This window comes from Anolis sagrei, chromosome 4, assembly GCF_037176765.1.
Source record: "Anolis sagrei isolate rAnoSag1 chromosome 4, rAnoSag1.mat, whole genome shotgun sequence".
In the NCBI taxonomy this organism is placed as follows: domain Eukaryota; kingdom Metazoa; phylum Chordata; class Lepidosauria; order Squamata; family Dactyloidae; genus Anolis; species Anolis sagrei.
This window is the reverse complement of record NC_090024.1, coordinates 239618472-239642923: the sequence shown is the minus strand read 5'-3', so window position 1 is coordinate 239642923 and position 24452 is coordinate 239618472. Positions and strand designations below refer to the sequence as shown.

Genomic DNA, 24452 nt, shown 5'->3' with positions numbered 1-24452 from the left:
GACTGGATGGCCCTTGAGGTCTCTTCCAACTCTTTGATTCTATGATTCTATGATTCTATGACTCAAGGCGGCTTACAAAAGGCACAATTCGATGCCAACACAAACAATAAGATAAAACATATATAAACAGCAATTAAAAACCATTAAAACAATCAATTATACATCATAATCAATAAAACCAATCTAATGCTCAACGTTCGCCAGCTCAGAGTCCGTAAATTCATTCCACATTGTCAAATCCAATCAATTCTAGTCGTCAATTGTTCTTTGTCTATCTGCCAGATTACCCAAAAGCCTGGTCCCATATCCATGTTTTCAATTTCCTTCTAAAAGAGAGGAGGGATGTCGATGACCTAATTTCCCCAGGGAGTGAATTCCACAGGTGAGGGGCCACCACCGAGAAGGCCCTGCTCCTCGTCCCCACCAACCTCACTTGTGATAATGGTGGGGCCGAGAACAGGGCCTCCCCAGAAGATCTTAAACTCCAAGGTGGGACATAGAGGGAGATATGTTCGGACAGATACGCTGGGCCGGAACTGTATAGTGTTTTGTAGGTCACAACCAGCACTTTGAATTGTGCTCAGAACTGGATCGGCAGCCAGTGGAGCTGACACAACAGGGGGGTGGTATACTTCCTGTATGACGCTCCGGTGAGTAATCTGGTTGCCGCCCGCTGGACTAATTGAAGTTTCCGAACAGTCTTCAAAGGCAACCCCACGTAGAGTGCGTTGCAGTAATCTATTCGGGATGTAACAAGAGCGTGGACCACTGTGGCCAGATCAGTGGGTAACTGAGTCTCTTGGAGGTCTCTTATGTTGCCATAAGCCAATTTGATAGCAAATACAAAGCTCCAAAATATGTCTTCTTCAAGGCTTTACCCCAAATTGGAATGAAGGCATCATGGATCACAACAGATTGAGAATCCCTTACTTGGTTATAATCCCAAATCTAAAATTATCCACATGGCTATTAGACATGTGCGCAAAATTAGTTTCTACTGGGCTTTTTTGTGTGCCTGCCTTTCTTTAGAAGCATGAAATGGGAAGCCCTCTCGCCACACAAAAATCTGCTCAACATGAAAGCCTGTTTTTGTGTGCATCCAAACTTGCCTCCTTGCCTTGAAAAGAGAGTGCATGTGTGGCAGGGTGTGTAGGCAACCAGCCCCGAAGCTCAGCTGCAGGCGCACTCTGAGCCTGCCTGTACGTCCCGCCACACAAGCACTCTCAAAGAGTGCAGTGAGGCGTGTGTGGCGGGATGTGCAGACAGGCTTGGAGCACCTCTTACACTAGAGTAAAACGTGCTTGATTGTAGGCACTAGCAGGCACATGTGCTTTCTGGGCCTGTCTGCACGCCCCGCCACACACACACACTCTTTTCAAGGACAGTGCGTGTTTGGCGGGGCATGCAGGCAGTCTCAGAAAACATACTCGCCTACCATTGGCTACAGTCAAGTGCCTCTTACTCTAGAGTAGAAACAGCAAGTGCCAAATATGAAGAATACACACCAGGAAAGGGAGCCAGTGAGTGGGAAGCCCTCCCCTCCATAATGGTTCATTTTTCTGGCCCCAAAATGATAGAACCAAAAATAACTCTCTCAATTTCAGGATGCTTACAAAACAAGGATCGGGGCCACCAACAAAAGCCGGAACACAAAACGGGACAAGGTTTACCCCAAATGCACATGTCTAATGACTACCTGAGACTCTGATCCCTTTGGTTCTGATGGTTCAATGTATACAGACTTTGTTTCATGCACAGAATTATCTAAAATCTTGTGCAAAATTACCTCCAGGATACATGTATGTCATGAAACGTACACAAATGTCCTATATAGATTTGGGTTCCATCTCCAAAATCTTTTGTTATGTGCATATATGCAAATATAGGCACTCCAAAATCCAGGGGAAATAATCCAAAATCCAAAGCATTTGTAGATAAGGAGTATTGAACCAATGCCAAACTTGTTTTGTATGAATAATGTTGTCGTTTCTGCTGCAGTATCTCCACTCAATGTCTGTATTTGTAGAGTGATGAATCTGTTTTGGGTTGTAATCCAAACGATAAAGGGGATGAACTTTGTATTGTCGAAGGCTTTCATGGCTGGAATCACTGGGTTGTTGTAGGTTTCTTCGGGCTATATGGCCATGGTCTAGAGCAGTGGTTCTCAACCTGGGGTTCCCAGATGTTTTTGGCCTACAACTCCCAGAAATCCCAACCAGTTTACCAACTGTTAGGATTTGTGGGAGTTGAAGGCCAAAAACATCTGGGGACCCCAGGTTGAGAACCACTGGTCTAGAGGCATTCTCTCCTCACATTTCGCCTGCATCTATGGCAAGCATCCTCAGAGTGACCTCACTACCTCTGAGGATGCTTGCCATAGATGCAGGCGAAACGTCAGGAGAGAATGCCTCTAGACCATGGCCATATAGCCCGAAAAAAACCTACAACAACCCAGGGATGAACGTTTTTAGGGAGCAGGGAATAGAGTTCAGTATTTTTGATCACTCTTAACATTCAGATTAAAAGAGTGCTTCACTGGATCATAGGAGCCACCAGCATTCAATGGATTTGGGCAATCTGCAATGGTAGAGACCCATCTATCTCTGCCATAAACCTGCCATCCATCTGCACTGCAGAATTATAGCATTTTAAACCCACTTTCAATTGGCATTCTATAGAATCCTGAAATTTGGAATTTGCCGTGGCACCATGTCTCTTTTGACAGAGAAGGATACATTTGTCATGTATGGTGGAGGCTTCTTCTTTGGAAGCTTTTAAACAGAGGCTGGATGGCCATCTGTCAGGGGTGATTTGAATGCAATATTCCTGCTTCTTGGCAGGGGGTTGGACTGGATGGCCCATGAGGTCTCTTCCAACTCTTTGATTCTATGATTCTATGATTCTATGAAACTACAAACCCCAGAATCCCATCACTTTGAACCATGGTAGTTAATGTGGGATCAATCTGCATCAGTTATGTAGTATGGATAGATATAACTCTAATTCACAATACTAACCTACGGGTGCTGCCAATACAATCCTATGTAAGGCAGCTTCCGACATTCCTCCTAATTCTGTATTAAAATGCATATGTAAATAATGAATTAGGTTTAAAAATTACTGAGTTCATGTCATTGTTTCTTTGAAAACCAGGACCACGTTTGCCACCTATGGCTTTATGCAAATACATATAATGCGCCAAATATATTGCTGACATTTTTTTCCCTTTCTCATTTTGCTTAATGACAAGGCTAGAGACTTCTCGCAAAGTAGCAGGAACTGAAAGGACTACCTGCAGGGTCTGGGAGGCAGTCTGGCTCCCAGCTGTGCCCTCTTCCCGCTCTCCATTCATTTACCCAGCTTCAGAACATCCTTGGGGAAAGGCAAACATGCATAGTAATAGTTGCCTTTAGGGCAAAGGGCTTTGGATCGCAGTCGAAAGCAAAATGAAGCAGGAGGGCCAAAAAACAGTTTGCTTATTTATCTAGTGGTTGTTGTTTACCATCAAATCAAGTCATGGCAACCCTTAGAATGAAAATTCCGAATTATGAGATGCAATTCCATCTAAAAATTGGGATGAACTTCATTTCTGTAGCAATAGAATAGTTAATATCTGGAATTCCTCTTCTTAGGCAATCCCTTATTGTCTGAATATGATGGCCTTCCAAGTTCAGTATCTTGGCAGTGGATACGTAGGTGACAGTAGAGCCCTATTCTTGACCTGCATGTTCTCCCACAGTGAGGGTATCAGTTTCCAGACAGAAACCAGTCCCAGTCAGGGTTGGCTTGACACAGCTTCCTCTTGGCACGTTTCTACCTTTCGCCCTCCATTCATGCCTCTTTGAATTCTGCAGCACTGCTGGTCGCAGCTGACATCGGTTTTCAGGTGGAAGGTGGACCTGGTCAGGGTTGGCTTGACACACCTTCCCCTTGGCATGTTTCTCCCTTTCACCCTCCATTTGTGCCTCTTTGAATTCCATAGCACTGCTGATCACAGCTGACCTCCAGTTACAGCACTCAAGGGCCAAGGCTTCCCAGTTCCCAGTGTCTATGCCGTTTTTAAGCCCATCTTTAAATCTCTTTTCTTGTCCACCAATCTTCTGTTTTCTGTTCTTGAATTGGGAGTAATATCACTGCTTTGGGAAACGGTGATCTTTGGGCATTCGGACAATGTGGCCAGTCCAGCGGAGTTGATCCTTGGAGGATTGAGAGGGTATCAAAATCACCTCCACACCTTTTGCTAGCATTGCAGTAACTTAAAACTTCAGGCAAGCATTGAGAAATGAAGTTTCGGGCTCCCAAGGAAAGGCGTGAAAAATCCCAAGGGAATTTTATTTCTTTATTTACTTCACGAGCCATCCCCTGCCACACATTGCTGTGGCCCAGTCTGTGTATATGTGCTTGTGTGCGTATATATGTGTATATGTGTGTATATATATTTGTGTGTGTGTGTATTTGTGTTTGTGTATATATGTGGTTTTGTGCATGCATTGTATTCCTTTTTTTTTTTTTGCTTTTAAGTCTCTTCTGCTGTGTTTTTCAGTGTTTTTATGAGTGATGGTCACTCGTTGACCTGATAGGTGTATTGTGTCCAAATTTGGTGTCAATTCATCCAGTGGTTTATTAGTTATGTTAATCCCACAAACAAACATTACATTTTTATTTATATACATTTCTACCCCACCTTTCTTGACCCGAGAGAGGACTCAATTGCTATGACACTACAATTATGAAGACTGGAGTAGGATTACATTTGGAGAAAGGGAATTTTGATTGGAAAGAAATTCCCTGGTCTGCCATTCCCTAGCTACGCCTTTAAGGCTGAGAGAGTGTTACTTGCTCAATCTAGTGAGGATTCAAAAACTCTGATCTCCAGAGTTTTAGTCCAAAATCCAAGTGCCCCCAGTGGTGCAATGGGTTAAACTCTTGTGCCGGCAGGACTGAAGACCAACAGGTCGCAGGTTCGAATTCGGGGAGAGCGCGGATGAGCTCCTTCTTTCAGCTCCAGCTTCCCATGTGAGAAGCTTCCCACAGGGATGGTAAAACATCAAAACATCTGGGCATCCCCTGGGTAACATCCTTGCAGACGGCCAATTATCTCACACCAGAAGCGACTTGCAGTTTCTCAAGTCACTCCTGACACGAAAAAATAAATCCAACGCCCAAGCCGCCACATTGCAATGGCTCTCATCCCAAATATGACAGATGCATATAAACATAATAAGACCGTATTGTATATCTAATCCCCATGTGTTCCAAATTCATTTTTTTATTTGAAAAGGACAGCATTCCCTCTTCGGTTTATGAGATTTTGCTCCATTTGGCTATTTTGGAATTATATCTTAATCATGAAGCAGGCATAAAATTTCCTGGAGGCAGTTTATGGACCCATGCAAGATAAGGAGCCACGCTCATTTCTAGTGAATGAATGGCCAGTCATTTCCCTTGGATGAGTCAGTCAGTTTCCTCCAATATTCAGAGGGTGACCTGCAATGTTCTTGCCCGACACCTCTTGCCATCAGCCGTCATCTAATCAGGCTTGCTATACCTTTTCTCCATCTCTGCCTTATGGTATCCCTGCACAAGTCAAAGCTTTCCTCGGGAAGCGTGCCAGTCATGTCTCCGGGGAGAATAATCCAAAATTAAACACTCAGAGCCAAGATTTAAGAATCACACTACCCTATACATACCATTGAGCCATAGCAGTAAAAGTGATGTCAAACTGCATTGATTAATTATACAGTGTAGATGCACTACAGGGTTGTGCCTTAAATTCATTGCCCAGGGATTAATTTTATTTAGTTATAACAATGTATCATTAAAATATGTATTGTCAAAGGTTTTCATGGTCTGAAGCACTGGGCTGCTGTGAGTTTTTCAGACTGTACAACCAGGTTCCAGCAGCATTTTCTCCCCACGTTTCACTTACGTGGCTAATGGCATCCTCAGAGGTTCTGTTGGCATTGAGACAAGTGGAGTGACTTTGCAAACTTCATGGCTACTCAAATACTAATTCGAGTTTGCTAATTGCAACATTCACACTTGCTTTAAACAGACAAGGACTCTTTCTCCTACCCTGGACATTATTCCACAGGTATATATACACTCCACTTGCTTCACTTCCAACAGAACCTCTGAATGTGTTGTCAAAGGCTTTCATGGCCAGAAGCACTGGGTTGCTGTGAGTTTTCTGGGCTGTATGGCCATGTTCTGGAAGCATTCTCTCCTGAAGTTTCACCCATATCTATGGCAGGCATCCCCAGAGGTCTGTTGGAACCTAATCAAGTGAGATTTATATATCTGTGGAATGTCCAGGGTGGGAGAAAGAACTCTTGTCTGCTTGAGGCAAGTGTGAATGTTGCAATTGGCCACCTTGATTAGCATTTGATGGCCTTGCAGTTTCAAAACCTGGCTACTTCCTTCCTGGGTGAGGGGTATATGGCAATTTTCCAGAAGCATTCTCTCCTGATGTTTCACCTATACCTATGGCAGGCATCCTCAGACGTTGTGCGGTATGTTGGAAACTAGGCAAGTGAGGTTTATATATCTGTGGAATTTGTAGGGTGAGAGAAAGAACTCTTGTCTGCTTGAGGCAAGTGTGAATGTTGAAACTGGCCACCTTTATTAGCATTTGATGGCCTTGCAGCTTCAAAGCCTGGCCACTTCCTTCCTGGGTGAGGGCTGTATGGCCATGTTCCAGAAGCATTCTCTCCTGATATTTCATCCATACCTATGGCAGGCATCCTCAGAGGTTGTGAGGTTTGTTGGAAACTAATCAAGTGAGATTTATATATCTGTGGAATGTACAGGGTGGGAAAAAGAACTCTTGTCTGCTTGAGGCAAGTGTGAATGTTGCAATTGGCTACCTTGATTTGCATTTGATGGCCTTGCAGCTTCAAAGCCTGGCTGCTTCCTGCCTGGGGGAATCCTTTGTTGGGAGGTGTTAGCTGGTCCTGATTTATTCTTGTCTGGAATTCCCCTGCTTTTTAAGTATTCTTCTTTATTTATTGTTATTATTTTAGAGTATTTTAATACTGGTAGCCAGATTTTGTTCCTTTTCATGGTTTCCTCCTTTCTGTTGAAATTGTACACATGCTTGTGGATTTCCAGTATTTGAAAACACTAAAATCTGGACAGTAAATTAACAACAACACCATGAAAATTCCAGACATGACGCAATCAGCGCCAGCTAACACCTCCCAACAAAGGATTCCCCCAGGCAGGAAACAAACAGGCTTTGAAGCGACAAGGTCATTTAATGCTAATCAAAGTGTCCATTTGCAACATTCACACTAGCCTCAAACAGACAAGAGTTCTTTCTCCCACCCTGGACAGTATTCCAGAGATATATAAACCTCACTTGCCTTATTTCCAATAGACCTCACAAACTCTGAGGATGCCTGCCATAGATGTGGGCAAAATATCATGCTTGTGGATTTCAATGGCTTCTCTGTGTAGCCTGACATGATAGTTGTGAAAGTGGTCCAGCATTTCTGTGTTGTCAAATAATAATATGCTGTGTCCAGGTTGGTTTATCAGTTGCTCTGCTATGGCTGATTTCTCTGGTTGAATTAGTCTGCAGTGCCTTTCATTTTCCTTGATTTGTGTTTGGACCACCAAACGCAGTGCCCAAACATGAATCAAGCTATGCAAATATTCCAAAATCCGAAATCACTTTTTGATGTGAGAATTTTAGATGAGTGATACTCACCCTTAATACATTTCCACCTCGTAGCTGTCTTTCTGAGAGAACTGATAAAACGTCGTGTTTGGAACAGAGAGACCCATATTCAAATCTATCCTTGGACTTGCAATTTTAAAAATACTAAAGCTTGTTGTGGAGCTTAATAACAAGGCAGAAACCTTGAAAAATGTCCATGCACATTCCTGGTGGGGGGATAAAAATAATAATAGCTCAAGAAGAACAAATACATTTTGCCTTGCACATGGACTTCTTGTGCTGCAGTGTTCTCATGAGATCGCAGCAATGCTGTATTTTTCTCTCTGTCTTGGTGTGCTGGAGGAGCTATCTTTATTTGAGTGATGGCCAAAATGGACAGGTCCATGATAACAGCACAGGGAGCTCCAGAGCGTGACTTTCCTCTGATTCGCATGGGAGAATGCAGAGGAAAATAAGGACACAGTTTGAGAGCACATTCTTCTCTTGCGCTCTGCCTCACCTTCGGCTTATTTCTCTCATTCCGTGGCACCTCTCATCCTTCCTTCTCTCTTTTCCTCTCACTGGCTTTAAAAATGCTCCCCTCCTGCTCTTGGTATCTTCATCTATCTCCTTACTTACTGTGTTTTTACATATGTAAATCTAGACATCCTGGCCAATTTATTTGTTCATCGTGTCAGGGGCAACCAGACCATTATTACATTTCTAACAGAACAAAACAAACAAGCAGATAAAAAAACACAAAGTTTGCAAACTTGGTAGTTGATTAAATGTCCTTTGACCAGTAGCTGGCCACTTGGAGTGCCTCTGGTGTTGCTGCAAGAAGGTCCTCCATTGTGCATGTGGCAGGGCTCAGGTTGCATTGCAGCAGGTGGTCAGTGGTTTGCTCTTCTCCACACTCGCATGTCATGGATTCCACTTTGTGGCTCCATTTCTTAAGATTGGCTCTGCATCTCGTGGTGCCAGAGCACAGTCTGTTCAGCGCTTTCCAAGTCGCCCAGTTTTCTGTGTGCCCAGGGGGAGTCTCTCATTTGGTATCAGACATTGTTTGAGCCTGCCACTTTTGGACTCTTGCTTGCTGAGGTGTTCCAGCGAGTGTCTCCGTAGATCTTAGAAAATTATTTCTTGATTTAAGTCGTTGATGTGCTGGCTGATACCCAAACAAGGGATGATCTGGAGATGTCACTGCCTTGGTCCTTTCACTATTGGCTGCTACTTCTGGGTTTGAGCCTGCCACTTTTGGACTCTCACTCGCTGAGGTGTTCCAGCGAGTGTCTCTGTAGATCTTAGAAAAGTATGTCTTGATTTAAGTCGTTGACGTGCTGGCTGATACCCAAACAAGGGATGAGCTGGAGATGTCTCTGCCTTGGTCCTTTCACTATTGGCTGCTACTTCCCGGTGGATATCAGGTGGTGCAATGCCGGCTAAACAGTGCAATTTCTCCAATGGTGTGGGGCGCAAACACCCCGTGATAATGCAACATGTCTCATTAAGAGCCACATCCACTGTTTAGCGTGGTGAGATGTGTTCCACACTGGGCATGCATACTCAGCAGCAGAGTAGCATAGCTCAAGGGCAGATGTCTTCACTGTTGTGATCCCCAGGTTCTGGTTGTAATCCCCAGGTTGTGCCAATCAGCTTTCGTATGATATTGTTTCTAGCACCCACTTTTTGCTTGATGTTCAGGCAGTGCTTCTTGTAGGTCAGAGAACGGTCCAGGGTGACTCCCAGGTATTTGGGTGCGCTGCAATGCTCCAGTGGGATTCCTTCCTTCCCAGGTGATCTTCAGAGTTCAGGATGCTTCTCTGTTCTTGAGGTGAAAGGCACATGTCTGTGTTTTAGATGGATTGGGGATCAGTTGGTTTTCCCTGTAATAGGCAGTAAGGGCACCTAGAGCTTCGGAGAGCTTCTGTTCAGCCATCTCAAAGCTCCCTGCTTGAGCGGTAATGGCACGATCCTGGCCAATAAATCAACCCCAAAAAATTGGGCCGAAAATGTGAATGGGATTTTTGCCTGTATAAATAGGAGTCTAGTGTCTAATCCAGGGAAGTCAAGCTCCCCCTCGATTCTGCCTTGGTCAGACCACATTACTTGGAATCATACTGTGTCCAATTTTGGGCACTGCAATTGAAAGGAGATGTTGATAAGCTGGAATGTGTCCAGAAGAGGGTGACTAAAAAGATCAAGGGTCTGGAGAACAAGCCCTATGAGGAGTGGCTTAAAGAGCTGGGCATGTTTAGCCTGAAGAAGAGAAGGCTGAGAAGAGACATGATGAGGGCTATGCATAAATATGTGGGGAGAAGTCATAGGGAGGAGGGAGCAGGCTTGTTTTTTGCTGCCCTGGAGACTAGGACGCAGAACAATGGCTTCAAACTGCAAGAAAGGAGTTTCCACCTGAACATTAGGAAGAATTTCTGTGAGAGCTGTTCAGCAGTGGAACTCTCTGCCCTGGAGTGTGTTGGAGGCTCCTTCTTTGGAGACTTTGAAACAGAGGCCATCTGTCGGGAGTGCTTTGAATGCAATTTTCCTCCTTCCTGACAGAATGGGGTTAGACTGGATGGCCCATGAGATCTCTTCCAACTCTAGGATTCTATAGTTCTCTGATATAGCTATCAGCTTCTATTTTCGATGCACCTGTGATGTATTATTTCCCTACCGCACCTTCATTTCAAGAAAATAACGATAATGTGCTATATTAGCAAAGCCCACATAACACTTTTTAAAGGTATTTTTTAGAAAAAGTATTTTTTTAAAAAAAAGGATTGTAAAATATGAACATCAATTACAGAGTAAGAAAACAGAATGCTTAAACGCCTTAGAAAGTGAAATTGTACACTTACCTGCAATTAAGGTGTGCAATTTTTTTTGTACCAAGCAATATTCCCCAGAATAATTGGATCAGCAATGCTCTGCAAACATTTGTGTTCTCTTCCAATTCTACCTCCGTGTTAAAACCTTGCGGATAGGAGAAACTATGATCAAATATATAAAAAAAGAAGTCAGCCAGAAATCTATAATTGCAAGGTATATGTGAATGTGTATTCCTATTCTATTTAATAAAAAAAGTAACCAAAAAAAAGGTTGAAGAAAGGGGTGGAGGAAACTCAAACACATAACAATCAGTGACAGTTTTCAAGAAATATTCAGACGAGGCTGAAAGGAGAAACTGAGCTGCAATTTTGACAAGTGAAATATTAATTCGTATTGTGTCATTTCAAAAAGAGAGAAGAACTTTCACTGAAATAACCCAGCCGAACCCCTTTGGCTCATTTTACAATGTTGATTGTCACTATTTGTAAAGGCAACTAAGGTGGCATCATTAATGTGAGTTGTAAATTGGTAAGACATCAGCACGCTTTGGCAGAGAAGACTAAAGACCTTGTAAAACTACATCTCCCATTATTCCACAACTATGAGCCATGGCAGTTAAACAGGTGTCAAATGCTGTAATGTAACTCTGCTGTATATAGCTGTAAATAAAGCTAATTGTTTGATTACTTTATGGCTGTGTGCCGGGACAGCTTTATTGACTCGACAATTACCAACAAATTCTACAGTGTAGAAGCACCCTAAATTTTGCATCAAAAGTAGTTAGTAAAGGTAAAGGTAGTCCCCTGACATTAAGTCCAGTCATGTCTGACTCTGGGGTGTGGTGCTCATCCCCATTTCTAAGCCGAAGAGCCGGCGTTGTCCATAGACACCTCGAAGGTCATGTGGCCAGCATGACCGCATGGAGCGCCGTTACCTTCCCGCAGGAGCGGTACCTATTGATCTACTCACATTTGCATGTTTTCGAACTGCTAGGTTGGCAGAAGCTAGGGCTGACAGTGGAAGCTCACGCCGCTCCCTGGAATCGAACCTGTGACCTTTTAGTCAACAAGCTCAGCAGCTCAGCGCTTTAACCCACTGCGCCACCGGGCCCCCCTCAAAAGTAGTTACCTTAGCACAAAAATTAGTTCTGGAAATCAGTGTTGTGATCTTTTCCTTCAAATTTTTCCAAGAGGTTGGCCCTTCTAGAAATATGGGAAACGGAACCAAAAATTCTGGAGATTGTTTCTATTTGTTCTAGCAGTAATTATGTTAATAATAATAAATGCAGGAGCTTGAAACCAAGACAAACATCTTACAAGAATCTCAGCATGAACATGAATTCAAGGCAGAAGTACACAGGAATCTCAGCATGCACAGGAAGGCATGAATATCAGGCATGAGGCAAAAGACATGGTTGTACATGAAAACCAAATGTTGGACTCACTGAAGACTATAGATTCACAGGCCCTATATTTAGTCAGAAAGCTATAGCAAAAGCATTCCGTTTCCCTTGGGAAACCTCTCCCTGGCCCCTCTTTTCTCTCAGTCTTGCAGAGCACCTCCTCCCTAATTCCAAAAGTTTGCTCCAGACACTGTCAGGCCATTATATGCTAATCAAGGTGGTCAGTTGAAACATTCACACCTAGCTCCAGCAGACAAGAGTCCTTTGTCCCACCCTGGTCATTCCACAGATATATAAACCCTTTTTCCTAGTTCCAACAGATCTCACTACTTCTGAGGATGCTTGCCATAGATGCAGGCGAAACTTCAGGAGAGAATGCCTCTAGACCATGGCCATATAGCCCGAAAAAAAGCTACAACAACCTCAATCAGTTCTCCTGGTGAGATTTATATGGACCCCACTTATTCTCTTTCCTATAGATGAAGAAAAGCTTTTTAAAAATTCTACTCAGGCTTTTATAGTATTTATAGTATTGTTTGGGTGAAGCTGTTACTGCCTCTTTGCCTTTTCATATTCTTCTGTACCACTGTTTTACTGTTAATTGTATTCTTGTGTGCATACTATTATACCTTGATTGTAAGTTGCCTTGAACATTTGTTCGAAAGGCAGCGCATAAATGCTTAAAATAAGGAAACATTCTGGAAGTGAAATTCCTCACGTCTGCCTTCTGCACAAGATAAGTGCTCTATAGTTAGAGGCAAACTGGGGAAGGAGGGGGAAGCTGTGTTTCTCCACGAGGCAGCTGATGATTTGCTTCTCACGCTTGACATGAATGAGACGACTTTATGAAGTAGTGATACCTGCATGGGCCACCGAAGAAGATGGGAAATGTCAAAACGCATCTGGCGCCTTTGAAAATGTTGTCTTATTTATAGCGGCTGCGAGCGGAAGCCACAATGCATAACTTTATGATAATGGAGCTCCATCGCTGGCAAGATGTGTAGCCGTGCTCGCGAAGTGCTACGCACAACAAGGCATGATGCAAGATGTCTCTTTGCACAACAAAGGCAACCTTTGCACAGTGCGTCCTGTTGTGTATCTTCACACGTTGTGCATTGGGGTCACTGTACATTGGAACCATTGCCCAGTTCCATGCTGCTGGCTCTGTTTGGACAGTGCTTTCGGGAAATCAAATTATTATTCAAAGTAAACTTGTCCTCACCCTCTCCCATTGTTCCGGCTGAATTTGTGTACCTATAGTTTGAGCCCATTTAACCATATAATCTTTGACTTGAAAGATGCTACCTTTGAAATGACAGTTTTTTGCACTCAACCATTTCTGAGTTGCTGGAAAGCAGAAAGATCAATGAATGCAGCAAGCTATTTTCCTGTAACTTTGAATACAGGGATTCCACCTTACTTACTTACTTACTTAGGCGATCCCTCGTTGGACGAGTGAGATGGTCTTCCTTTATGGGTTTCCTTGTGGGTCCGTATGTAGCTGTGGAGCCCTATTCTTGCTCTGCATCTTCTTCCACAGTGTGGGCATTGGTTTCCAGGTGGAAGGCGGTCCTGGTCAGGGTTGGCTTGATACGCCTTCCTCCTGGCACGTTTCTCTCTTTCACCCTCCTCGAATTATGCAGCACTGCTGGTCACAGCTGACCTCCAGCTGGAGCGCTCAAGGGCCAGGGCTTCCCAGTTCTCAGTGTCTTTGCCAGGGTTTTTAAGGTTGGCTTTGAGCCCATCTTTAAATCTCTTTTCCTGTCCACCAACGTTCCGTTTTCCGTTCTTAAGTTCAGAGTAGAGCAGCTGCTTTGGGAGACGGTGGTCAGGCATCCGGACAACGTTGCCAGCCCAGCGGAGTTGATGTTGGAGGACCATCGCTTCAATGCTGGTGGTCTTTGCTTCTTCCAGCACACTGACGTTTGTCCGCTTGTCTTCCCAGGAGATTTGTAGGATTTTCCGGAGGCAGCGCTGATGATTTCTATTTCACTTCATAGGAAAATAGCTCTACTACTCTTCCCGCCCCTACTTACTCTACAACAACCTAATGATGCAGCTATGTTACCAAAGGAGCCATGGTGGCGCAATGGGTTAAACCCTTGTGTCAGCTCAACTGCTGACCTGAAGGTCCGTGGTTCAAATCCACAAGATGGGGTGAGCTCCCATCTGTCAGCCCCAGCTTCCCATGTGGGGACATGAGAGAAGCCTCCCACAGGATGGTAACACATCTGGGCTTCCCCTGGGCAATGTCTTCAGGCAGCCAATTCTCTCACACCAGAAGCAACTTGCAGTTATCTCAAGTTGTTTGGCTAAGTTTGCATCACTTGAAAATGAGTTGTGCAGTGTAATATTAGCAAATGTAGACGTTTGCAATACATGTGGCTCCCAGCATAAGATTCCAGCCGTACAAACACATACGTGGACTTATTCTTCAATTTTTATTTCATGCTTCTTGATGGAGTGGGTTGGTTGTTAGTCTTCCAAGCGATTCTTGTTTTCTTCCTTTTATTTGCTGTGTTTGAGGCAGAATCACAGTGTGCTTGCCATATGGATAGCGGCGCTAGTGACAGATTCTGCACAGAATTACAGTTGTCCTGAAGCAATTGAAGCCTTTTTTTTCTATAAAAAAGAAATGTTTTTATTGTTTTTCTTAGGTAGAAGAAGTTATGCCTTTAGTCTGAACAGGCAGGCTAGACTTTTAATGGTTTCAGGAGTCTGTGACAGAGATGTTGTCAGTCCTCCTGGACTCCCTCCAAACAGGGTACATATAGGATAACAGCCTGTGTTGGACAGGGTTACAGTGCCCCTGAAGGCACAGGTTTGCAGCTTGGGAGTGATCCTGGATTCATCATTGAGCTGGAACCTCAGGTTCGGCAGTAGCTAGGGAGCTTTCATAGAATCATAGAAGCATAGAATCAAAGAGTTGGAAGGGACCTCATGGGCCATCCAGTCCAACCCCATTCTGCCAAGAAGCAGGAATATTGCATTCAAACCACACCTGACAGATGGCCATCCAGCCTCTGTTTAAAAGCCTCCAAAGAAGGAGCCTCCACCACACTCCAGGGCAGAGAGTTCCACTGCTGAATGGCTCTCACAGTCAGGAAGTTCTTCCTCATGTTCAGATGGAATCTCCTCTCTTGTAGTTTGAAGCCATTGTTCCCTTGCGTCCTAGTCTCCAGGGAAGCAGAAAACAAGCTTGCTCCCTCCTCCCTGTGGCTTCCTCTCACATATTTATACATGGCTATCATATCTCCCCTCAGCCTTCTCTTCTTCAGGCTAAACATGCCCAGCTCCTTAAGCTGCTCCTCATAGGGCTTGTTCTCCAGACCCTTGATCATTTTAGTCACCCTCCTCTGGACACATTCCAGCTTGTCAATATTTCTCTTGGATTGTGGTGCCCAGAATTGGACACAATATTCCAGGTGTGGTCTAACCAAAGCAGAATAGAGGGGCAGCATTACTTCCCTGGACCTAGACACTATGCTCCTATTGATGCAGGCCAAAATCCCATTGGCTTTTTGTGCCGCCACATCACATTGTTAGCTCATGTTTAACATGTTGTCCATGAGGACTCCAAGATCTTTTTCACACGTACTGCTCTTGAGCCAGGCATTGTCCGCCATTCTGTATCTTTGCATTTCGTTTTTTCTGCCAAAGTGGAGTATCTTGCATTTGTCACTGTTGAACTGTTGAACCTTTGGGACAATGCAATAAGGCAATAATAGGAAACCTATTCCGCTTATCAGAGTCGATATGGTTGTTTTTGAGATGGCTTAAACTATTAATTTTAAAGTAGATATAACTAATGTACAATATCATATTTATAATTCATGGCATGTTATTAGATAGATTTTTTGACATGATGACCTTGCTTCCCAATTTTGGAAGGAAGGCAGAATGCAAATAAAAATTAAATAGCCATTAATGATGCACCTGTTTGTCTCAATCCATGTCTTGTGGTATTGACTTTCAGGTCAGTGAGTGTGTGAATCCAGCTCTGTTTTTGTCTGAGCTTGAAAGCGGATTCAGCACTTTGGACAGCTCCCTTCAAACTCGGGCTGAAGCTTGCCTACTGACATGAGTTCTAGATGCAACATGTAACTCTGAATTTCTGTGTTTGTTTCTTATAGGGGTCAGAGGCCAGACACCAGAGATAATACAAACTCCAGAGACCTTGTCGGTGTCCGCAGGAGAAGAGTTCACCCTGAATTGCATCCTGAAGGGGAGCGGAAGGCCAGGAGGGGTCCGGTGGTACAGGGGCCCCGACAGAAACCAACCACCCATTTATACTCAAAAAGACTCCTCTCCTCGAGTGACAAGGCTTGTTCCTGAATCCCTCACAGACTTCTCCATCACCATTAGTAACGTTCGACCTGAGGATGCTGGGACCTATTACTGTGTGAAATACAAAAAGACATCAGGAACAGAGGTGGAAGAAACCTCTGGGAAAGGCACCGTCGTTTCTGTGATTGGTAAGTCCTGCTCAAGGTCTCTTTGGGTCCAAGGAGGGCAATCTGTCCTGTTCACTATCTCTCCAAGCATTGAGGGAAATTGTGCATTTATTGCATGCAAATGGCTTCTTGAGGGCTGCATGTTTCAATAGCGGAAAGAGAAGGGAGTGGGCCAGCCTATTAATATGTTTATTGATATCCCAAATGTCATTTAAACAATACACATCATGCCAAAGTTAAAATGTAACTAGGTTACCAGAAGTAGAAGCAGTTAAGCATTAGAAAGATAGAAAAAAAACCTAGTACCATATATATTTGAGTATAAGCCAAGTTTTTCAGCCCTTATTTAGGCTGAAAAAGCGCCCCTCCGCTTCTACTACTTTACTCTGTTATTATTGTTGTTTTTATTACATTTATTATTTCACTCTATTATTATTTTGTTACATTTGTTCTTTTCTCTATTATTATTATTACATTTAATTTTTTACTATTTATTATTGTTATTATTACATTTATTATTTTACTCAATTTATTATTGTTATTACATGTATTATTTTGCTCTATTTATTGTCATTATTACACGTATTATTTTGCTCTATTTATTATTATTATTACATTTCTTGTTTTACTCTATTATTACTGTTATTACATGTATTATTTTGCTCTATTTATTATTATTATATTACATTTATTATATTGCTCTATTTATTATTATTATTATTACATTTATTGTTTTACTCTATTATTACTTATTATTATATATCAATTATTTTACTCTATTATTATTATTATTACATTTATTGTTTTACTCTATTATTACTGTTATTATTACATTTCCATTATTTTACTCTATTATTATTATTATTATTATTATTATTATTATTACATTTCCATTATTTTACTCTTATTATTGGAAGGATACATAATCACATTTACATTGAAGAAAGTTAGAATATTTATTATTATTTATTTATTTAAAAGTTTTGTATACCGGCCTTCTCACCTCTCTTGAGGGACTCAGATCGGTTTCCAACCATAATATCACATACAATCAATAAAACATCACAATACATATTACAGTAAAACATTAAAACAGCAATTACAATCAATAACTCTAATGGTCAGTCATCATACTAAAATCGTTGCTCATCATCCTCCATCCGTATCTCAGGGTGCTGGTTCACTTGTCGAATGCCTGTCTCCATAAACAAGTCTTCACCTGTTTCCTAAATGTCAGGATAGACGGGGCGGTTCTGATCACCAGTGGGAGAGAGTTCCAGAGTCGAGGGGCCGCCACTGAGAAGGCCCAGTCCCACGTCCCCACCAGACGCGCTTGCGAGGCCGGTGGGACCGAGACCAGGGCCTCTCCAGACGATCTTAATAATCTTGATGGTTCATAGGGGAGAATACGTTCGGAGAGGTAAACAGGGCCGGAGTCGTTTAGGGCTTTATAAGTTAACACCAGCACTTTGAATTGTGCTCGGAAGCTAATTGGCAGCCAGTGGAGCTGGTGTAACAGCGGAGTGGTGTGCTCCCTGTACCCAGCACCCATTAGTAATCTGGCTGCCGAGCGTTGGACTAGCTGCAGCTTCCAGGCAGTCTTCAGAGGCAACCCCACGTAGAGAGCATTGCAGTAGTCTAAACAGGATGTAACCAAAGCGTGGACCACCGTGGAATAATGATTTAATCAGAGTTGGACAGTCTTATCTTGAATTACTGTTTTATGTAAATATTCAAAAACATTTAACCTACTGATGCCTCAACAACTGAAAAACAAAAGGTGGGAGGTGGAACGTGGAAAGCAGAAGTGGTATTTATTGTGGTTGGAACTGCCGGTTTCATTTCCTTGAGACTTCAGGGCCAACCCTTGAGAACAGAGGGTGCCAACCCTTCGGAAGGGAGTGGGCCTTTGAGATAATACAGATGCACGGAAAACTAGAAAGGGGAGGGGAACTGGGACTGCTATGGGATCAGCTGCTGTTGAAATGGATTTGCGGATAAGAGGGAATAATTTGGGTGGAACTGTGTAACTTGGTAATATCGGAACACAGAGTCACGGAACGGGAGCACCTTTGTACAGCCAGGCAGGATGCAAAATGCACCCAGTGGGTCCACGCATGGCTCCCAGTCCTGTTAGGGCTCACATCCCATGTGGGTTAGTCTTTCATATAGGGATTTTATTGGGGCCTTACATTGCTGCTAGAGCTTGGGGAACACTCACAGCTGCCACTCATGGGATTTTTCCCCCCAGATCCTGCACCCAAATTTGTCAGATGTCAGGACTTGGGACATTTTCTCATAGAATCATAGAATCAAAGAGTTGGAAGAGACCTCATGGGCCATCCAGTCCAACCCCCTGCCAAGAAGCAGGAATATTGCATTTAAATCACCCCTGACAGATGGCCATCCAGCCTCTGTTTAAAAGCTTCCAAAGAAGGAGCTTCCACCACACTCCCTCCGGGGCAGAGAGTTCCACTGCTGAACGGCTCTCACAGTCAGGAAGTTCTTCCTCATGTTCAGATGGAATCTCCTTTCTTGTAGTTTGAAGCCATAGTTTCGCGTCCTAGGAAGGAAAACAAGCTTGCTCCCTCCTCCCTGTGGCTTCCTCTCACATATTTATACATGGCTATCATATCTCCTCTCAGCCTTCTCTTCTTCAGGCTAAACATGTCCAGCTCCTTAAGCCGCTCCTCATAGGGTTTGTGCTCCAGACCCTTGATCATTTTAGTCGCCCTCCTCTGGACACATTCCAGCTTGTCAATATCTCTCTTGAATTGTGGTGCCCAGAATTGGACACAATATTCCAGGTGTGGTCTAACCAAAGCAGAATAGAGGGGTAGCATTACTTCTCTGGACCTACACACTATGCTCCTATTGATACAGGCCAAAATCCCATTGGCTTTTTTTGCCGCCACATCACATTGTTGGCTCATGTTTAACTTGTTGTCCATGAAGACTCCAAGATCTTTTTCACACGTACTGCTCTGGCCATCCAGCTTCTGTTTAAAAGCCTCCAAAGAAGGAGTCTCCTTCAGATGAAGGCAAATGGAATATGTATACCTGTGGAATAATTTCCAGGGTGGGAGAAAGAACCAATGTCTAGTCACCAAGTGTGAAGGGAACAGTTAGCAAGCCTGGTTTGCAAGTGTTTGAGTGGGATCCATCCATTAGCCTGTAACAGAAGATTGCATAGTCAATAGTGAGGGCATCTGCATGGAGGTAGCCAGGCCTTGGTTTCCCTTGTTTTTTGCCTGGAGACATCCTTTGCCTGGGTGGTGTTCACCTACCCTTGATTGTTTGCTGCCTGGGAGCTTTCTGTGCCTGGGTGGCATTTATTAGTCACTGTTTTGATTCTGGTGTTTCTCAATGTTGTTGTTTATTCATTCAGTCACTTCCGACCTCATGGACCAGCCCATGCCAGAGCTCCCTGTCGGCTGTGGCCACCCCCCAGTTCCTTCAAGGTCAAGCCAGTTACTTCAAGGATACCATCAATCCATTTTGCCCTTGGTCTGCCCCTCTTTCTTTTTCCTTCCATTTCCCCCAGCATCGTTGCCTTTCCCAATACTGTTAGCTATATTTTGTTCATTGTCATGGTTTCTTCCTTTCTGTTGAAATTGTCCGCATGCTTGCAGATTTCAAAGGCTTCTCCGTGTAGTCTGACAAAGTAGTTGCCAGAGTGGCACAGAATTTATGTGTTTCCAAATAATATTCTCTGCCCAGCTTGCTTTGTGGACAATTTCAACAGAAAGGAAGAAACCATGAAAATGGACAAAATCTGGTTACCAGTACTGACTATGCAATCTTCTCAGTCACTCACATGCTAATGGGTGGAACCCACTCAAACTCTTGCAAATCAGGCTTGCTAATTGCACCCTTCACACTTAGTGAGTAGACATTGGTTCCTTCTCCCACCCTGGAAATTATTGCACAGGTCCATATACTCCACTTGCTTTACCACAACCAAACTCTTTGAGTATGCCAGCCACAGATACAGCTGAAAAATCAGGAAAAAATGCTGCTAGAACATAGCCATATAGACTGGAAACCACACAACACCCAATGATTATGGCTGTATAAGGCTTTGACAATAAAATGTCATGCAGCAGCTAAAAAGCCAATGGGGTTTTGGTCTGAATGAATAGGAGTATAGTGTCTAGGTCCAGAGAAGTCTTCCTACCCCTCTATTCTGCTGTCTGGAATCACACTGTATCCAGTTCTGGGCACAGCAATTGAAGAAAGATGTTGACTTTAAGCTGGAATGTGTCCAAAGGAGAGTGACTAAAATGATCAAGGTTTAGAGAACAAGCCCTATGAGGAGTGGCTTCAAGAGCTGGGCATGTTTAGCCTGCAGAAGAGAAGGTTGAGAGGAGACATGATGAGGGCCATGCATAAAGATGTGAGGGGAAGTCATAGGGAAGAGGAAGCAGGCTTGTTTTCTCCTGCCCTGGAGACTAGGACGCAATGGATCAAGATGGGAGATGTTATAGATCAAGATGTGAGGAGGAGGAGGGAGCAAACTTGTTTTCTGCTTCCCTTGAACTAGAATGCAATGGAACAATGGCTTCAAACTACAGGAAAGGAGATTCCACCTGAACCTGAGGAAGAACTTCTTAACTGTAAGGAGAGCTGTTTAGCAGTGGCACAGAATTTATGTGTTTCCAAATAATATTCTCTGCCCAGCTTGCTTTGTGGACAATTTCAACAGAAAGGAAGAAACCATGAAAATGGACAAAATCTGGTTACCAGTACTGACTATGCAATCTTCTCAGTCACTCACTCTGCCCCGGAGTGTGGTGGAGGCTCCTTTTTTGGAGGCTTTGAAACAGAGGCTGGATGGCCATCTTTCGGGGATGCTTTGAATGCGATTTTCCTGCTTCTTGGTAGGGCGTTGATGGCCCACAAGGTCTCTTCCAACTCGATGATTATATGAATATACTAGCTATCCCCTTCCATGCATTGCTGTGGCCCAGTCTGTTGATCTGGAAAACAAAGTAATGAGAAAGTGTTGGTTTCTAATATATGTAATTTCTTTATGCTTGTGGGTAAACAGTATTTCTTGCTGTTTCTTTGTCAGTGTTGATGTGGAGAGTGTCTGGTTTGCCTACTCTGGAATATGGAAGATATCATTGTCCTTCTTTAAGAGTCCCTTTCAAATCTATGATACTATAGCTGTGTGTGTGTGAATCGTATCTATCTATCTATCTATCTATCTATCTATGGGGGACTTTGATTACGTTTTCTTGCCCTGATGAAGGGAGTTGGATTGGATGGCCTTAAGTATTTTCTGTTGGTCATGGGGGTTCTGTGTGGGAAGTTTGCCCCAATTCTTTCGTTCGTGGGGTTCAGCATGCTCTTTGATTGTAGGTGAACTGTGAATCCCAATGACTACAACCCCCAAATGTCAAGGTCTATTTCCCTAAAACTCCATCTGTGTTCATATTTGGGCATATTGAGTGCTTGTGCCAAGTTTGGTCCAGACCCATCATTGTTTGAATCCACAGTGATCTCTGGATGTAGGTGAACTACAACTCCAAAACCAAAGGACACTGCCCACCAAACCCTTCCAGTATTTTCTGTTGGTCATGGGAGTTCTGTGTGCCAAGTTTGGTTCAATTCCATCGTTGGTGGGGTTCAGAATGCTCTTTGATTGTAGGTGAACTATAAATCCCAGCAACTACAACTCCCAAATGACAAAATCAATTTTTTTGAGTGAAGAACATACACTGGGTTGTTAGGTGTATCGTGTCCACTACAACTCCCAAATGACAAAATCAATTTTTTGAGTGAAGAACATACATTGGGTTGTTACGTGTATCGTGTCCAAATTTGGTGCCAATTGCCCCAGTGGTTTTTGAGTTCTGTGAATACCACAAACGAACATTACATTTTTATTTATATAGATTAGACTAGATTGTTTTTTTTTATTAAAATCCTTGTTTTGTGTAACTGCGGTGGATGCTGCATGTTTCATGCTTAATGACATCAACAGGTCCATATTATGTGATGTCAGAAGAAGTCTTAGGTTTTGGTCCTGAAATTTCAGCACCTGGGACAGTTCCAAACAGAGAGCTTTGCCTGCCTTATTGCCTGGACTTGTAGGGTGTTTTTGACTCATAATACTGTTGCACACAGCCATTCTCCAAATGACACAACAGGCCTTCTCTCTGCATTTCTCCTGTTGCTTTAGTTCACCAGCATCACACTGCTCTCCTCACCCTTAAAGAAATGAGTGTGCCACAACATTTGATTGTCCCTGTGAGTAACCTGCTCTCCGGAGAAGAGGCCACTGTTAGAACAGATAAGGAGGAACAGAGCAGTTTCCAATTGGCAAGGGGATCAAGCTGCAATGCATTTTATCATCCTGTTCAATTTGTATGCTGAACGTATCATACATAAAACAGGATTAGACTCAGAAGGAGGAGGTGTGAAAATTGGAGGAAAGAACACCAACAATCTGAGATACAGATGACTATCATACTATTTGCAGAAAATAGCAGAGCCTTGGAATGATTACTGAGGAAAGTCGAGGAAGAAAAATGCAAAGGCAGGTTTACAACTGAACATGAAGAGAAACAAAAATCATGACAGCAGAAGATTTACATAACTTTAAAGTAAGCAATGAAGAGATTGAAATAGTTAAAAATCATAAGTCAGAATGGAAACTGCAGTCAAATAAGGCCAAGACTTGGAAGGATAGCTCTGGAGTAACTTCAATTGTGAAAAATCTCCCATTGAATAATAGAGTATAGTCCTTGACATCGTGTTCCCTATCTCTGTGTATGGTTGCAAAAGCTGAGCAGTGAAGAAAGCAAGGAGGAAGAAAAAGAATTCACTTGAAGGATGCTGCTGGAGGACCGTTCTGCAGAGATTGTGGAGGGCTCAAAAGATAAACAAATACGTTTGAGAACAAAGGAAGCCTGGCTCTCTCTAGACCAGTGTTTCTCAACCACGACCCCTTAAAACAGTTCATAGAATCATAGAATCAAAGAGTTGGAAGAGAACTCATGGGCCATCCAGTCCAACCCCATTCTGCCAAGAAGCAGGAATATTGCATTCAAATCACCCCTGACCGATGGCCATCCAGCCCCTGTTTAAAAGTTTCCAAAGAAGGAGCCTCCACCACGCTCCGGGGCAGAGAGTTCCACTGCTGAACGGCTCTCACAGTCAGGAAGTTCTTCCTCATGTTCAGATGGAATCTCCTCTCTTGTAGTTTGAAGCCATTGTTCCGCGTCCTAGTCTCCAAGGAAGCAGAAAACAAGCTTGCTCCCTCCTCCCTGTGGCTTCCTCTCACATGGCTATCATATCTCCTCTCAGCCTTCTCTTCTTCAGGCTAAACATGCCCAGTTCCCTAAGCCGCTCCTCATAGGGCTTGTTCTCCAGACCCTTGATCATTTTAGTCGCCCTCCTCTGGACACATTCCAGCTTGTTAATATCTCTCTTGAATTGTGTTGCCCAGAATTGGACACAATATTCCAGATGTGGTCTAACCAAAGCAGAATAGAGGGGTAGCATTACTTCCTTAGATCTAGACACTATGCTCCTCTTGATGCAAGCCAAAATCCCATTGGCTTTTTTTTTGCCGCCACATCACATTGTTGGCTCATGTTTAACTTGTTGTCCACGAGGACTCCAAGATCTTTTTCACACCTACTGCTCTCAAGCCAGGCGTCACCCATTCTGTATCTTTGCATTTCATTTTTTCTGCCAAAGTGGAGTATCTTGCATTTGTCACTGTTGAACTTCATTTTGTTAGTTTTGGCCAATCATCTCTCTAATCTGTCAAGATCGTTTTGAATTCTGCTCCTGTCCTCTGAACTATTGGCTATCCCTCCCAATTTGGTGTCGTCTGCAAACTTGATGATCATGCCTTCTGGTCCTTTTGCTAGTGTTTTGCTACTGTTGTGAATCGTAATGTAAATATCTGATATGCAGAATGTATATTCATTCACCGGAACAAATTCGACACAAATACCCAAGATACCCACATTTGAATGCTGCTGGGGTTGAGGGGTGGGATTGATTTCATCATTTGCAAGTTGTAGTTGCTGGGATTTATAGTTCACCTACAATCAAAGAGCATTCTGAATTCCACCAATGATGGAATGAA

General features: G+C 43.3%; 1 protein-coding gene across 7 annotated transcripts in view; it reads left to right on the top strand.

Moving 5' to 3' along the window:
- LOC132773014 (tyrosine-protein phosphatase non-receptor type substrate 1-like) overlaps positions 1 to 24452 on the top strand; it is a 659100-nt gene that overhangs the window by 587077 nt on the left and 47571 nt on the right. For all 7 annotated transcript variants that reach the window (XM_060771884.2, XM_060771886.2, XM_060771881.2 and 4 more), the window contains one exon: positions 16025 to 16366. In XM_060771884.2, the coding sequence (XP_060627867.2) occupies positions 16025 to 16366 (342 nt within the window). The remainder of the gene's footprint in view (positions 1 to 16024; positions 16367 to 24452) is intronic.